The following is a 17987-nucleotide window of genomic DNA, read 5'->3' on the forward strand; positions in this document are numbered from 1 at the left end:
TCTGCTTTAATTGTGCCTTGCGTTTGCAACCAACCTTGAAGATGAGACAGAAGAACTAGTTAATGAAAGCCCTCCAAGAAGACATGACATGAGTGGGGCCCTGCCGCGCATAGCTGTCAAGTTTTCTCTTTTCTCGCGAGGAAGCCTATTCAGCATAAGGGAATTTCCCTTTAAAAAAAGGAAGAACTTGACAGCTGTGGCCCTGCGACCGCCGTGACTCAGTGACAGAAGGTCGCAGGTTTAATCTTCGGCATCTCCAGGTGTGTGAGAGATGAGAAACACCTCTGTTTGAAGAGATGGCGAGCCCTTGAACCGTTCAACAGTGATAGGTCAGAGGGACAAATTGTTAGCTGACATTCTATTGGACAGCATCCTGGGATGGGAAACCTTTGCTGTGACCTTCCAGATGTTCTTGGATTCAGCTCCCATCATCCTTGGCCATTGGCTGTACTGGCTGGGGCTGATGGGAGTTGGAGTCCAGCAGGTTCCCTGTTTTAAAATCATCTGGAGAAACACAAGGCTCATAGGAGCGCAGTATAGACCCATGAACGTGGTCTCTTGAATTAATGGGGATATCTGCCATAAAGGGGCAGGTGCCACCCTCAAAGTCGATGTGGTTTGGAGAAGTCTTCCTGTCCCTTCCTCAATGCGCGGGAAACTTGGTGAGAAGGGGAGAGGCCCTTTGCACATGCTCCAAGGCAAGTGAGCCTCAGGTTTCCTGCCCTGTATTAATAAACGAGTAAGTAATCATAAAGCAAATCTACAAGCTAAGCGGTGTAGGAACGAAACACGATGCTTAGTTTGACGTGGCCGAGAGATTATCACGATGATGTCCGTGAAATATTCTCATCATCAGCCGCCGTCCAACTAATGGCCATAAAACAAGGCCCCACAACAGACTGCAGGCTGGCTTATTTGTCGCGATATCCTACAGTGCTTTTGATGTTCAGAAGTTCTTCTTCACACGCTTCGCTTTCCTTGGGACGAGATCTCCTATTTCCCGAGAAGCCCCCGAAGGCACCAAAAGGTGAAACCCATTTTCATAAACCTCTTTGACCCCCGGAGGCTGCAGTCTTTTATGAAGCAAAAGCAAGCATGGTCTGGACGCCTTCCCGGTACAAAGTCAGCCGAACTTGGTCTCCTTCACAAAGAGCTTCTGAAGAAAGAGAGGGACAAGAAAAGGGGTGCAGAGAGAGAGAGGCAAAGGACCCGATATTTGCTCTCTCTTCGCCAGCCTTGTATCAACGTTACGTGACCTTCCGTTCACATTCCCGCCGGCGGTTCTGTCTTTCTCTAACCTGCGGTCTTGGCAGTTTCTGATTTCTCCCTCAAAGCAAATGAACCCCAAACTCTTCCCGCTCGCTTTCTTAACGCCTCCTATACACACATTTAGCCGTGTTTGTGTAAGATAAGTGGGTTTAATAACACCATCGACTAAACATGCGTTGGTGGCGGACCTGGCTTCTTTGACCTCGCCGTGTTTATTCTTTCCAGCTGGTTAAAAAGCTGTTGGCACCGTCGAGGCGGGGAATATTTAATTTCAGGTGTCCAGGAATCGGAGGAGAAGCTGGGAGGCAAGAACTTATTCACATTAAATACATTTAACAGACAGCAGAGGAGAAATAAAAGGACCGCATTTTCACGATAGGCAAGGACAACAGAATTTGCAGTTGGTGGAGGGGAGAAAAATAAGAATCTTTGTTGAATAGGAAACCAAGAGAGAACATCATTGACGCCAATTTTAATGGGATTTTAAAAGACTCTTTTTCATTCCCTTTAAATCAGGCTAGTGCATCGTTTCGCGTAAAGGCTATGATGCCTAAGCAAGTTCAAAGTTTTTCCCCCTGAATGTTTGGTTAACAACGGACTGAAATATCAATTCAGGACTTTGGCATAATGAAAAGGATTAAAAAATATTACCCAGGCTCTAGTCCCATGCATGTGGGAGAAGCACCACTGAACTGATAGGGGCTTACATCGGATCGAACTGGTCCTCAGTTGTGACAACCTGAAAAGCAGAACAACGAGCGCGAATAAAACTTTTCTAAAAGACGGCCACATTCGGAGTTTATTGCGCTCATCTCGTTTTTATTTTTGCACCTGCAACTCTGTTACAAAGCATGCGATATTTAAACATTGATCCATAGGTGAGTAAATATAGCACCTTAGCAAATACTCTTTTGATATCATCCTTGGAGGGAATTGCATCCGCCTCCCGCGTTCCATTCCCGGGGAGTAGAACGCTGAAGCCTCTCAGCGTTCCAGAAATGGCAGCATTCGCCATTTCAAACGCTGGATGTCCGTTCCATATCCTGGTCAAGATGCGAGGACGGGTGGGAAAACAAAACAAAAGAACAACTGGGGTTTATATACTTGTCCCTTCTTAATTCACAAAGGTCGTCTTCGGGTGCTACTGTTAAGCATCGCTGAAAGGTCGGCTGCTGACCGCTGAAAGGTTTTAAAAAGAGGGCGAGGAAAATATTTTACGCCACCCCAAAATAATCAGGCTTCAGATGTGATACACCTCGTCCTATCCTAATTATGCTACTTACAGAAGAAAAGTAAAATACAGGAATAACCTGGAGTTCCCTTCTGTGCAAATTATGTATCTCCTTCTGTAATAATATCCACACGGCAAAGGGAACATTTGTGAACTCAGCACCCGGGACAGACAACTTCTAATTAGAGCAGAGCCACGCAAACACACACACAGAGAGAGAGCCTCGGTCCTCGCCTAGCTGCATGAATTGCCCAAATAACTTTCAGTAGCTGAGAAAAGCGAAGAGAAGTTTCCTGCTCCCCACTAATTTAAGGTTAGAGCATGTCGCTGTCGCAGCCAGACGGAGCTTCCTAACTTAGGAAAGAAAGTTAGAGTCGCGATTCCTTCGCTGTTGTTGAACGCAGGGGAAAAAATCCTTTCCCTTCTTTGGGAAATCCGTCTGATGAAGCGTTTTGCGTAAACCGTAAGCGCTCTCTCTCCTTCTCCCTCCAGCCCCCCTGGCCAAAAAGAACAGGAAGCTCCCCCCAGGGGGGCGGGACCTAGCATTCTAGCATCCTTGACGGCTGTGTGCCGAGGCCAATCGGCTGCTCAGGATCGCCTCTCCGACCACCAATGGTGTCCTGCCTCTCCGGAGGGCCAATGGGAGCCTCTCCCGAGCCTTCAAGTGAGCCCAGCCGGCAGGTCCGGAGCGCTTTCGCCAGAGCCTCGCCGCAGCCGAGAGAGGAAGCGCTTATCCCTGGGGTGGGGGAGACATTCGGTGTATCCGTGCAATCTTCGCGGAACGAGCGCGGGGGCGCAAGTTGCGCGGATGGTGTGGCTGCTGCGGGCTGGGACTGATCCGCCGCTGCCTTGGGTTTTCTCCTCCTCCGGAGCTGCTGCTTGCAAGGCATGAGCCTCTTCGAAGCCCTCTAAGCCCGCGACGCCGGGATGGAGAACTCCAAGAATTTCCGAATCGACGCGCTGCTGGCCGTGGATCCTCCCAAGGCAGCGGCCTCGACGGTTCAGACGTCGCCTCTGGCGCTGGTCACGTCGCTGTCGGGCCGCTCCAGCAGCTCCAGCGCCAGCTCCAGCTCCAGCTGCAGCCCTCCCTCGTCGGCGGAACCTCCGCCCTCGTCCGCGGAGTGCCTGCGCAACGACAGCCCGTCGCCGCCTCGGCTCCTGGCCGCGCACTGCGGGCTGGTGCCCAAGCCGGGCTTCCTGGGCGGCGGGGGAGGCGCCGCGGGGGGCCCCCACCCGCACGCGCACCCCCACGCGCACCCCCACGCGCACCCACACGCCGCCCTGGGGCTGCATCCGCAAGGCGGTGCCGGCCTCCACCCGCAAGCCGCCCTCTACGGCCACCCCATGTACGGCTACCCGGCAGCTGCGGCCGCGTTGGCTTCGCAGCACCCGGCGCTCTCCTACTCATACTCGCAGGTGCAGCCGTCGCACCCGACCGCCGACCCCATCAAGCTGAGCGCCAGCACTTTCCAGCTGGACCAGTGGCTGCGGGCCTCCACCGCCGGCATGATCCTGCCCAAGATGCCTGACTTCAACTGTGAGTAGCACAGAGAGAGATCGAGATCGGACAAAAGATCCAGGCAAATATATAATATGCGTGTGGGCTTGCATGCGCACCACTGAATGCGTGATGCTCTTGCTGTGTGTGTGTTTTATATTTAATTTTAATTTTATTATTTATACCCCAGCCATCTGGCTGGGTTTCCCAGAGAGGGGGGGAATGCATACCTAAGCAGCACGGATACGATTGTGTGAACGCTCACACACCTATGATATAGACTCTGTCCCTCTGGAATATGTAATGTACATATATTTAAGGACAAGAGAGTCGCGATCTTTCCTTTGTTATCCCTTTTTCTCGCTGCCAGGCAGTAGCTGGGGCCTAAATGCGCGGATGGCGCCTGCTTTGATTCTGTTCCTCTCCCTTCCTCGCTCCCTCCTTTGCGATAAAAAGACGCGCCCTGGCTGATCGAGGAGGGTGTATTTGGATGAGGTTTTGGGGGGTGCGAGAGGGAGACCCCCGCTAAAAGGAATGTCGCTCTTGGAAAAGCCGAGGTGGCCTTGCAGAGGAGCGGCTCCTCTCAACAAGGAAAGAAAAGGCCGGTGCGTGCATTTTCCTGAGGGAGGTCTTTAAACCAGCAAAACGCGTGCTTTGGGGGTTCGTTCGTTTGGGAATTAAACTCGGTCGAAAACGAGAAGCAGTGGGAAGGGTTGGGGGGGGGGGGTAAAAGGCCAAATATTGTGCACAGGGCAGCGGCCGACTCACTGGAGCCTAAACCGCGAATCCATCGGATTGTCTGGTGGTTGTCCTTGGCCCTACTTAGCAACTGATTTAGGGTTTCATGGGGACAATTCCAGAGCTTCGTTTTTTTCTTTAAAAAAAGGCAATGGAGATGATCCAGTCCCTATTAAGTCCCATTTATTTCAACGGAAGGGTTAACCTTGTGCTTTGTTTGGACTGACTTCCTTTGAGAATGTCGGGATCTTAAAATATTTGTTCCCCTGGGTGCATCCGAGGTCCCTGCTATAATATCCCTAATACGTTTTCTTAATTGTATGGGGAGCACTGGAATACCGAAGCCAAACAATTAGCGGTTCTCACACACAGGGGCTAATGTGTATCCAAAAGACTGACCTCTTAATATTCACTACCAAGATTTGTACTACTGTATTTGGGGTAAAATTGCAGCTAGGCCTAGGCGAGGCTATTTCTTGTATTCCCCCCCTCCCTGTGAAATAATAATTCAGTAAATCCATATTATTATTATTTCATTTTAAGAATAACTCGAGAGAAGTGACCTCACCGAGATAATGGCTTGTTTGGTTACTTGATGTTAACTTTGCTATAAAAGCACTGCAGTTCAGAGTCAGGCTTAGCTTGCTTTTCTTGATAAATCGTCAGAGGGGGGGAAAAGTTACTTGTTTCTTATCCTCCCCGTCCCTTTTTGAAGAAGAAGAAAAGAGGCCCTTCCGACAGGAAAAAGTAACAATTAGGGAAGCTGTCAAAATTCCTGCTCCCGCAAATAAAGCGCACGTGTGAACAAACAGCCCGAAGAAAGGCCATAATGGGAGGCTTGGGGAAATAGCGCCGGGGTGCGAAAACCGCCTTGGCGGTGCTGTTTGCACGTGGCAGGAGGCTCTGGGAATTTAAGGGAGAGAGGAAAAAACACCTACTACTATTCTGATATTTTAAGAGGTTTCCTGCAAATAAAAGTACAGTAATTGTTCTATTGAAAGCAATCCTCTTAAAGCACCCAAAGCGGTGGTGAGGCTGATAAACAGCGGGTTCAGAACTGCAACAAATAAATAAAAATTAAGCATTGATATTGAAATCGACGAGGGTTAAAGGTGGCCTGTATCTTCCTATGTTCAATTCCGGTTAGAAGAACGGGGCTTTGAAGTTTTAAAGGCATCACAAAAGCCCTGGTTGTTAGATAACAGACTTGCGCAACGCGGATTTGCTTTCTAGCAAAAAAAAAAAAAACGTGTTGCAGCTAAATATCAGCGTTTAGATCCCGCTTTTTGACGCGACAAGAAAGTGGAACATTCTCAGGATTTATTTCTGTTACATTTTTCTTTTACATTCCTTACCACGTTTTCCCTAATTTTTTAAAGTTTATTTAGCATAATGAACCTACCACATTTTTAACAAAACAAGTTGCAGAAGACTGATGAAACTTGTCAAGACTGAGCGCTTGTTCCGTCAAAGCCCACCATGGATAGCAGGATTTTAATTCCATGGTGTATTTACAGGGCAATATTAACAAGAGGAGAGTAACATTGATATCCCCGATATCAGTTGGTGGAAACTGACGACCATAATCCGGGTGGAATAAAACACACCCAAATGCAGACCATTCAGTTTGCTGCCAGACAGTCCTCTAGAAAACAGGACTTTTAATTCGTACTGCGTGGAGGAAAACATCTCTCGTTTTCCACGCCGCTTGCAGAAGCTGAGCCCCCGTTTCTTTCCAAAAGTCTTTTGGAATGGTAGCGGGGTATGTTTTGGTTCTATATTAAGTCTAGTCAAGAGAGAGAGTGAAGGCGAAATGTCATGTCGGAGTCTGCTCTCTGTGGCCTTTTCTTCCCAGATCAATTCCCCAAGAGTCCTCCTTTTAATTAAAAAGTCCAGTTCGAGGGTCAGTTTGAGAATAAAGGGGGCACCATTGCTTAAAAGGGGGCGTTAGTTGAAACCCGTCAATGGTTTGCCCCTTACCCTCTCCCTCAGTGCGGTGGGGGGCGAGCTCCCCTGAGTCCTTGGATCGCGCCCCTTTCACTTTCTCCCAATTATTCTCTCTTGGGAAATCAGAGAATGGGCTTGGTGACCCCACCCCGAGGCCGCCCAGTCGTCCGGCTTCTTCGGCTGGGATTGTGCGAAGCCCCGTCGGAGCGCCGCGCTTCCATCTCCCCAGCGCTCTGCGGGCTTTGCCGCGGCCAGGAGCTCTTCGGGGGGACGGGGCTGGCTAGCTGGCTAGAGGGAAGGGTCGCTCCTCCCGCGGCTCTTGGCGTGGCGGAGAGGTAGACTCCCTCGGTGAGAAAGGAGATGTCTAGAGACCCACCAGGGCGCGGGGTCAGCGAGAGCAATATGGGGAACCAAGGCCTCTCCTCGGACGGATCACCCTTCCAGGTGAAGCCCAGGATTTGGAGGAGGAGGAGAAACTGAGAAGGAAGCCACGTTTGCAAACTTCTCCCTTTTGGGGCTTCCTAGGACTTGCCAAGCCCAAGGGCTGTCGGAAGAGCGGCGAGTTTGTCCGCTGCCTTCCTTGGCGTTCGCCGTAGCGCTTTTGCGACGGTCCAGTCCTCGCTTCACGATCTGAAAGGCGAGCAGAAGAGGAGGATCGGGCCAATTCACAGAGGAGAAGGCTAGCAACGCCGCGCATGCCACTCTTTTCTTCCACGAGACCTTCAAGGCGCATTCTGAGAATTCTGGGCACTTGCAGTCGGCTAAAGAACGCTGGGAATTGTAACTCTACAAAGGATGAACTACAGTGCCCAGAATCCTTTGAAGGAAAGAATGAGCTTTAAAGGTTTCGTGTGTCTGCAGAATCTCTGCATATGATATGAGTTGATCGGGATCCTAAAGAGGGGGGGGGAGCTGTTGCTCTCATGTCTTGGGGCTTCTCGCAGGCATCTGGACTAGATGGGCCAGTGACCTGATCCAGCGGGCTCCTCTTATGCACATCTCTCCCTTTGACTTTCTTCTTCCGTGTCCATGAATCAGCGTTTGACCATAGCTGCCAAGTTATCCCTTTTTTTAAGGGATTTCCCCTTATGCTGAATAGGCTTCCTCGCGAGAAAAGGGAAAACTTGGCAGCTATGCGTTTGACATCAGAGCATGACTTCAGACGGAGGCTACTGGCTCAGAGGAAGGATCCCCTTTCTGACTCCATCCTTCCGCGACCAATACTGTACTGTGCTTCTCTCGGAATATTTTTTGAAGGAATCCTTTAAAAATAGTTATTAAAAATAGAATTAAATAGAATTAAATGTTTGTGCCAAAACCTATACAGCTAAATCACTTCCCCTCTTTCCTACATGTGAGATAGCATCATGGATCTGAAAGATGTTGGCTGTGAGATAATCCGCTCTGCTCCGCACACATGTCTTAGCAGCCGCTGCTTGCATTTGAGTAAAGATGTATTCGTGTATACGATTGTGCTGTGGAAAGGGGCATTGTGTGTGTGTGTGTGTGTGTGTGTGTGTGTGTGAGAGAGAGAGAGAGAGAGAGAGAGAGAGAGAGAGAGAGAGAGAGAGAGAGAGAGAGAGAGAGAGATATCATTGATACCGGAGGAGGCGGAGCATTAAAAAATGCTAAGAGATAGGCTCTGGAAAGACGAAACATACAGTAAATGCAATAAATGCTATATAGATGCAATACATGTAAAATAAAAATGCATCGCTAACCGGCGGAACTACAAGCTGCAGTGGTGTCAACGAGGGCAGATGACTTTAAAAGAGAGGGGGGGGGAGATTTTAGACGGATTAGTGAATATTAGGACCGCCATAAGAGCAAAATGATTCTTTGGCAGTCATGCGATTTAAATATATGGTGTGTCCTCAGCCCCCATTGACCGAGGCAGCATATCTCCGGATACCAAGACGCTGAGGGGAGGCTAGCGGGGCAAAGCGCTCCGTGGGACCCGAGTCCCAGAGGAGGTGGCGGCTGTTCATTTTCCTGTTGTACTTTAAGCAAAATAAGACGCCGTCGAGTCCAGGCGACCATGCCCCGCCCCGCGGAACTTACAGTCCAAAATTCGACTCGACTCGGGCGAAAACAAAGGAAGAGGAGGCAGGAGAAGAGGGTATTGAACCGCACGGAAATAACCCCAGAGAGGGTTTCCGTAGGGTTAGTTATTTTGAGGATTTCCCATAGCAATTCCCAGCATGATTTACATAAACAGAAGATGCAGGAAGTCTTTCCTTCCCCCTTAATCGCCATCTCCGTTTCACGCCCGTTTCTCCGGGAGAGTCCTGAGCTCCGCCGCAGAAGTCCCTGCGCAACGGTGCGCGGCTGGAGGGATGCAGGGGATGGCGCGCTCCGCGCTCCTCGCTCCTCCTCCTCTCTCACGCCTTCTCCTTTTCTCTCTCCCTCCCTCAGCCCAAGCACAGTCCAACCTGCTGGGCAAGTGCCGGCGGCCCCGCACGGCCTTCACCAGCCAGCAGCTGCTGGAACTGGAGCATCAGTTCAAGCTGAACAAGTACCTGTCCCGACCGAAGCGCTTCGAGGTGGCCACGTCTCTCATGCTCACCGAGACGCAGGTGAGTGTCTTGCTGGGGAAGGGAGGAGGAGGAGGAGGAGGAGGAGGAGGAGGAGGAGGAGGAGGAGGAGGAGGAGGAGGAGGAGGAGGAGGAGGAGGAGGAGGAGGAGGAGAGGAAGGAGCTGGATTCAGCAAAGGAGGGGGATCATCTGCAGAGGAAGGGGCTTTTCCCTTGCTGGGCTCGCTGCGCATCTTCCCGCAGGCAGGAGGAACCTGCTTAAATTAGCGCCCCCTTGAGGTCCAATAAGCTCACCACCAAGTTAGCGCCCTGCCATTTGAGTGCTCCAGACACTTTTCGAACATGGAAATGCAATAAAGGCTGCAATCCTATTGTCACTTATCTGGCACTGAGTGCACTGAATTCAACAGAATTTACTTCTTAAGGGGAATATGTGGGATTGTACTGTGTGCTATTTCATGGGGGGAAGGCCTTGAGTCAGGGGTGGAGCAGCTGCTTTTCATGCAGAAAAGTTCACTCCCTGGCATCATCTAAAATCCTGGAGTGCTGCAGCCAATCACTGTAGATAGACATTACTGAACGATATGAACCAATAGTCTGACTCGGTGTAGCGTACTATGTTTCCCTGTGTCTTCCTTCCTTCTTTAAATCTAAGGTGGGTTTAATTTAAATGATTCTTTTAGAACAACATGCAGCCGATATAGGAGGCCTCCGGACAGTATGGGGGGAAAGGCATAGGGATCATAATTGCAGATCATAAATGGGAATCAATTTGGCACCACCCATCCGCATGAACAATTTTCGCCTGTCTGCAGGAGACTTCTCTCAAAATTCTATTTTGCTGGCACTGGGCTCCATCATGTCTAGCCAAAATAAAAAACAGCATCTCCCCGCTGGGCTGGAAAGGCTGTGGAGAGATAGGCTCATGTTTTCATGCATGGTGGAGTTGCACATTGCGTTGGTATATTCCTTTTGGGAAACGATTTTTCACATTATTTCCGCAATTACACAGCAACACTTCTCACCCAAGTTGGATCTTGCCTTGTTATCATTAGACTCAAATTTAAAGAATAACCTTAGATGCTGAGATTTAGTATTCTCCCCCCCCCCCCAGTTACTAGCAGCCCAATTAACAATAGCCCAATATTGGAAACAACCTATAGAAATCCCAATGAAATCATGTTAAATAGTATTTGGAATGTGTCTCAATTGGAATGTCTTACCTGCCACAAAAGACTAATTAGAAGCACTTCAAGGACAGACCCTTTTGGTGAGATTTGTTTTCCTTTCTTTTCCTTTATAAATGAGATGGAAGATACTGTTATTCCACCCTCAACACAAGAATCTAACCGGAGAGGCTACTGGAATTGATAATACATAAGCAATATGTTTGTTTATTTATGTATTATGTACTGCATATGAAGCTTAATAATGTTTCACTGGACAAGTTACTGTACTTATGTTATTTATTTGAATGAAAAACAATAAAAATTATTGGGGGGGGGATGTGCCCCCCTAGCAGTTGTTTGACTTCAAGTCCCTTCAGCCATGACCAGGGCCGGATTTAGGTTTGATGAGGCCCTAAGGTCCTGAAGGTAATGGGGCCATTTATATGTCTAGCTGTCCTTTGTCAACAACAAATTTTCGCTGTTTTTTGTGTTGAATATATGCTATATGGTAATTTATGGACCTAATAGGTATCTAAAGCCATTTGCACATAACAAAATATGTATTTTATCAAAGTAATTGTTGAACTGAAATACAATTAAGAAGAAGTATATTAATAGTGAAATACAATTAAGAAGAAGTATATTGGGGGGGGGGCAAGAGAGTGGGGCCCTAATAAACAGCTTGTTTATCTTATACATAAATCTGGCACTGGCCACGACCAACATGACCTGTAATTGGGGATTATGGGAATCAGAATCCAGCCACATGGGGGCATGTATCTCATAGGTTTCTCATTCCCACTCTCATAAATTGCTGAAGGTGGCCTATATGGAGTTACTCCATTTTCTCCCTGTGGGTGGAGGTGGTGACTGCCCCAGGGTCACCCAGTGAACTGTCTGGATTAGCAAGGACTTAAGACTAGGATCTCTTTCTTCTAGATCAGGCATCCCCAAACTTCGGCCCTCCAGATGTTTTGGACTACAATTCCCATCTTCCCTGACCACTGGTCCTGTTAGCTAGGGGTCATGGGAGTTGTAGGCCAAAACATCTGGAGGGCCGCAGTTTGGGGATGCTTGTTCTAGATACACTTGTGGCTATCCACAACACATCTTGCTAGAGATTCTGACCTTTCCTGTTGGTTTTTCTTATTGCCAGCTGTTGATAAAACACACAACAGCCACTGATTGGTTGTGCCATTTGCAGTGTGGGAGGTGATGCTCTTCCTGTTCCATCTTTAGGAGCCTGGGGTGCTGTGAACCAGGAATGCCCTGGCTCAGATCTAAGTTCTATCATGAATTTTCCAGGTGGCCTTTGTCAAGCCACACTCTGCTTTAGCCCAGGGGTGATAAAAATGGCTCTACTGTACTACTTCCAGGGCTGCTGTAAGGATTGTTGACATAATGTGTGTGAATGACTTGGGAAACTTGAGAGGTATCTAAATCCCACTACTGCCACTAATCTCTTGATTAGTAAATTGCCCAAGCTCATGCTATATTGGTAAATGCAGATGCCATGTGGAAGCTTTCCCTTGATAGATTTACAGTATTAAAATATTTACAAACCATCTTTCCAGTTTTTTCATTCTTCAAACAGTCAAAGCTGGCAGAGGGAAATCCAGAATCAGAGGCAGAAGCTGAAGCTAAAGCAGGAGAGGAGGGATGTCAAGAGGCAGAGATGAGTCAGGCTGGTGAAGAGTCATGGGTGTCTCTCCCTCCTGCTGCAACAAGCTCCTCTCCCCATTTGTCTCCTAGAACCAAAATAGGGCTGAAACGGGCAGAGCAGTGACAGGCTGCATGCAGGCATAGTCTCTGATTGCTTGGGGAAAGCCCTGGAGAGGAGGGAACTTAAATGGCTGTAGGGAGACAGGGACTTTCAGTCTCAGCAGCTAATTTTCATGCAGTAAGGCCACCAGGAATTAGCTTCTGTGCTTGTCAGGCCTGTCCCTCAACCAAGTCTGTGGAGATTGTGTTTTTGCTAATAAAGAGTTGACTCCAACTTTGAACAGTGTGATTTACTGCCGGCTCGTTCTGTGACAGACCGTGTTCCTCATGGTATAGCTCTAATCCCATGTATGTTGCTTGATCACATTGTGTGCTGTTTCCACTCTCCTCTCCCCAGGTGAAGATCTGGTTCCAGAACCGGCGTATGAAGTGGAAACGGAGCAAGAAGGCCAAGGAGCAGGCGGCTCAGGAGGCGGAGAAGCCGAAAGGAGGAAGTGTTGGGGAGGACAAAGTGGGGGATGAGGTGCTGCCTGCTGGGGCCCCAGAGAAAAACAATGGAGGGCGCCGCTTGCAAGAACTCAGGGACAGTGACCGGGAGGAAGATGACGATGAGGAAGAGGACGACGAAGAAGAGGAGGAGGAGGAGGAAGATCGGCCCGGACACTGCTGCCCCTATGGGTCTCCCGATTGCTCTGATGGGGATGAGGATGGGAGGCAGCCCCATGGACGGCATGGGGGAGCCCACCCACAACTGCCTCCCACCTCGGCTCCCTGAACACTTGGATCCCAGAGCCAAGAGCCACCTTCCTTGCACTGGTTCAGGATAAAGTCCTTTCCCAACCCCAGGTGTGTTTGTTGCTCTATGTGTAAGCTGGTGCGCTCCAGCTGTTTTTGGACTGCAATTCCCATCAGCCCCAGCCAGCATGGCCATATCTTGCTGGGCCATATGAGACCATGTTGATGCTAACTGGGGCTGATGGGAGTTGTAGTCCAACACATCTGGAAGGTGGCAGGTGGCGAAGGCTGGTCTAAAGTCAAATGCTCTCATTGTCCTCCATTCAACTGACTCTATTGGCCCCAATGGCGCTCTCTGTGCAACTAACCCTGCTCTTCCCAGTTTACACAACCATGTCCCTCAGTGTCCTGCCTCCTCCCCCACGGGGTCAGGCTTAGTGTCAGGGCTTGAGTCAGACACGGGTCAGCATGAAAGGCACAGGACTCCACTGTCTATGCAGTTAACAATTCAAGGAAATGGCATACAACTCAGCAACACTGCCCAGTAGGTCTTGCCCCTATGGAACAGTTGCCAGGACTGAGGGTTCTCTGCCTTCCACTCTTTCTCCTCTCCCAGATGTTTCGCAAACAGTCTCAAGCTGTGTCTACACACCTGTGGCCTCCTTCCTGCTCTCCTCATTTTTCTGTGCATTCTTGGGGACTAATGGGGAGGGGAGGTTGGCGCGACAGGAGAGGGAGACTCTCTGGAGTCTTCAACAGCCTCTTGACCCCCCTCCACTGCTTCAGCCCCGGAGTCTGAACTGCTCCTTGTCACAGGCTCTTCCTGATCACTATACCCTGTTGCCACTTCAGCATCCAGCCCCTCTTCCCAATTGTCTCCCTCTGACCTCTCTTCAATGTTCCATCACAGATCCCTGGGTTCTGAGCCTTCCTCCACTGGGGTTTCCCTTGAGGGATCCTTGGTTGGCCCCTTCCATCATTCCTTTTCATCCAGCCAGTCCTTGACACTTAGCACACGAGAGTTCTCTTAATCCGATTATTATTGTTTAAATTGATTTTTAATCATTATATGGGCTGCTCTTTGAGAGCTTCCCCCAACACATCTTGCAAACAGTATTTACAGTCACAACTACGTTACAATATATAATAAATAAAACCTCCCTTCCGTGACTGCTCTAAAACAAATAATTCCAACAGCCAGCAATGAAACATAATTTTAAAAATAATCCAAGGCCCAGCATGGTTGTGTAAATAGTATAGAAGCTTCTGGGCCTTTAAGGAAAATAGGGTTGACAGTTCAGTCCTGTTTAATTGGCTGGTGGCTTGACCTCCCCATTTTCGCCCTCCACTATTCTCCCTCCAACGCTCCTTTAGCTCCTCCTCAGCATTGCTCAATGAAAGGTATCCCTGACTGTTAGGTCCAGTCGTGGACAACTCTGGGGTTACGGTGCTCACCTCGCTCTATGGGCCGAGGGAGCCAGTGTTTGTCTGCAGACAGTTTCCGGGTCATGTGGCCAGCAGGACTAAGCCTCTTCTGGTGAACCAGAGCAGTGCACGGAAACGTCGTTTACCTTCCCGCCGGAGCGGTACCTATTTATCTACTTGCACTTTGACATGCTTTCGAACTGCTAGGTTGGCAGGAGCTGGGACCGAGCAACGGGAGCTCACCCCGTCACAGGGATTCGAACTGCCGACCTTCTGATCGACAAGCCCTAGGCTCTGTGGTTAGACCACAGCGCGACCACGTCCTGTATTGCTCAATGAACAGGAGTGTAAAACCACATTGTCAGTGGTTGGTGGGAATGTTAAGTCACCAGCTCTTTGTCAGAAGAGCCAACTGGCAGACCAGGTAAAATTCAGTTCACAAGGCACAGCTGATGGGCACCCCCAACCCCCCCCACAACCCAGTACAGGTAGTACCGAAAGCTAGAGTCGTCTCCTTTCTGCAGCCCTGATTAACGATTCCCTGTTCTGTGATGTCAGTGCCACAGTGTTGAAAACTGACACTGGAAATGTGGCTGTTTGGACCACTTTGCCTCTTCTCTTCGACAGTATTGAGAGTTTTTATGCTTTATAAGAAGCAATCTGGGAAACCTACGACCACGAAGCTTGGAACTGCTGGGAATCTCAGGAGGACTGTATTGTCTTTATTTTTGTACATTGTATTTATAAAAAGAGTTAAAATGAAATACCTCTACTTATGCATGCTAAGTTATTAATCAGCTTCTCCCAATGTCCCAAAGGTTATGTAAAATAAAACGGTTTTGTACTTCAGATCTGCATGGATTCCTTGAACCAAAGAGCTGCCTTTAAGGCTCTGTGTGTCAATTTTTCCTAGGCTTTATGCTGAACAAAACCAATTCACAACTCAATTACAATGAAGCAGATAGAATGAGGATTTCCAGGTTTTTTTGTGTGTGCTCCTGTGCCTTAAGAACTGTAGGTCAGGTATAAATTCAACCAGTGATGACATTCCTAGTGCAGAGGTTGAGGGTTGCTAAACGGCTTCCTATCACAGAAGGCTGATACCCTTAAGTAAGGCCTTTTCCCGATTATAAGCACACAATTATTAACTCTAGCTGGATCAGATTAAAAGTCCCTTTGTGCTTGATTTTTAGCTGGATCAGGCCCATTGGTTTTAATGCTGCTTTCTTTCATTTGTTGTTGTTTAGTCGTGTCTGACTCTTCGTGACCCCATGGACCATAGCACGCCAGGCACTCCTGTCTTGCACTGCCTCCCGCAGTTTGGTCAAACTCATGTTCGTAGCTTCGAGAACACTGTCCAAACAGTGCTTTCTTTCATACTGCATTTTAAAATGGGGGCATTGATCAATAGTGATCAAACATTACATAAATGCCTCTAATTAAATGCATACATATACCGAGCGTGCACCGAAAATGCAACTCCAAACTTAGAGGGCTGTACGCAGACCTTTAATTTTGCAACTGCAACCGATTACAGCAGACTGTGTATATTTCCTGTGCACTGAACTGTGTTGCTCACTGTACAGCCTGGGAGCCGTTTGGAGAGAAAACAGAGTGTAAAACTAATGTGTGGATATTTTGAACTGGCAGGAAGCTTGCCATTCCATCCCACACCAGAGGCCAAGGGAGCAGAGAAAACTGATCTCTGCACATCTCGCTAGCTGGATCAGAAACTGCAGGCGTAGATCAAATGTATGCCCAAATGATGATGTTGATTACTTTCAGTACACTTGACTGTCCTTCCCTATTCAGATTCTGTTTCTGAGCCCAGATAGTAATAATAATAAACCTTCCCAGCTCTATTTGCTGCATTCTAAACTTGTATTTTCTATCTGTTTTACCAAATGGAAAAAGAAATATTGAAGTAGATGTAGGAGTCAGGATTTTGCAGCACTGTGTAACACTGGATATAGAATCGTAGAAACATAGAATTGTAGAGTTTGAAGGGACCCTGAGGATCATCTAGTCCAACCCCCCCAAAATGCAGGAATATGCAGCTGTCCCATATGGGGACTGAACCTGTAACCTTGGTGTTATCAGCACCATGCTCTAACCCACACAGAGAGAGATGTAATAAATAGACCAAGCAGTACAAGTTGTATGTGAAAAGTTGCATGCAGAACATATTTAAGAAGTACATTTGGGTAAATAATTAAAAATCATTCCCTTTAATACGGTAGTGGGGTTAGGTGGTAATTGTCAATAGCTTTGAAGCAGAAAACACCAAGGCCATTGAGAATTAAAATAATAATGTCAGCGGATGGACAGGGGGAACCCTCAGGTTTACAGAAGTACAACACCAAGACCTCAGGGGTCAGCCCCCCAAGCAAGCAACTCAGTGAGGTTAGAAATCCATAGCTGAGGACTGCTGTGTGTCAGTTGGAAAAGAAAAATGGAAAACCTGGAAAAGGAGATAGAAATACTTGCCTTTTCCCAGAGGTTACTTTCTGAAGCACCAGGTGCCTACACTGTAGTATTAAGCTGCAATCCTAAACACTCGGAGGAGGAAGCCCCAGTGCAATCCTAACGATGTCTACTCAGAAGTAAGTCCTATTGAGTTCAAGAGCACTTGCTTTCCGGTAAGTGGGGTTAAGAGTGAAACCTTTGTTCTGAGTTAATATGCACTCTGATCTGAATAAACAACCCAACTTTCCCCATTCCGCTAGAAAAGTACCGCTGAAGTCAGTAGGACGCCTCTGGAGTAAACGACTTCAGGCTAATTAAAAGCATCTTCTTTCTCCTCTTGGGTCCACCTCCAATCCTAAAACTCCCTTCGTAGCGGCATAGAAATCAACAGGAATTTGTTCCGATCAAACATGCATGCAGTGGATCCCAAAGGGAGCGAACGTCTTCAGCACCTTGGTCAGCGGGAGCTGTTGGCAACATGGCGCCCTCCAGACGCTACTACAACTCTCATCTGTTGGCTGGCGCTGATGGGAGCTGTAGTCCCAAACATCTGGAAGGCGCCACGTTGCCAGCTGCTGGACAAAGGACTCGGATTTGTGCCAAACCAAAACAATCTTCCCTAGCGTTCCGGCTCAAGTGCAATCAAGCACAGGGTTGTCTGGCTCCCCCGCCCCCATTTTAATTTATATATATATTTAAATTAAACGTCTTACTCAGCAAAAGCATCCCCGCTCCAGCCCCTTAGCAGCGATGGGATTTATATGGCTAATAAATTGAATGATCAATTCCTGCTTGTCAGCGAGGCGCTTCCCCAAATCAATTATAGCAGATTCAAATATCATCACCAGCTCATCGCCGCTAATTCGGGGCCGCCACTCGCTATTCATTGCCCGTGGGGTGAATTACTGCCGGTCGGCCATCTGGCCATCTCCGGCCATCCTTCACTAGCCGCTTCTGGGTTCAAATCAGCTGGAGCGACTGCCACCAAAGAGGCGATGGAAAGAGGTCCCCGCCTCCCTGAACGTAGCGGAGTGACTCCGGAGTGACTCAGGTGTGTGAATGAGGGAACTCCCCCCACCCCAAGAGGTTGTTGTTTCTCTTCTACAACCCCGTCCACTTATCCCTTTTAAAAATGGATAACAGCAGTGATGTAAAAGAGGGACAAAAGTGGATTCCCTTGCTGAGTTGTTGTAAAATCAAAGAGGCAAAAGATGCACACTTACTTAGGGGTAAGCCCCATTGAAATGAGTGGG

The 17987-nt window shown here is 48.5% G+C and overlaps 1 protein-coding gene across 1 annotated transcript; it reads left to right on the top strand.

Moving 5' to 3' along the window:
• Positions 1-3207: 3207 nt before the first annotated feature.
• On the top strand, positions 3208-15107 carry MNX1 (motor neuron and pancreas homeobox 1). The gene is made up of 3 exons (XM_035129838.3): positions 3208-4037; positions 9099-9259; positions 12506-15107. Exons 1-3 carry the CDS (start codon positions 3428-3430, stop codon positions 12881-12883), a joined length of 1149 nt encoding a protein of 382 aa, XP_034985729.3. The 5' UTR covers positions 3208-3427; the 3' UTR covers positions 12884-15107.
• Positions 15108-17987: the final 2880 nt, after the last annotated feature.

The sequence above is a fragment of the Zootoca vivipara genome, chromosome 11, assembly GCF_965207765.1.
Source record: "Zootoca vivipara chromosome 11, rZooViv2.hap1.1, whole genome shotgun sequence".
Classification (NCBI taxonomy): Eukaryota; Metazoa; Chordata; class Lepidosauria; order Squamata; family Lacertidae; genus Zootoca; species Zootoca vivipara.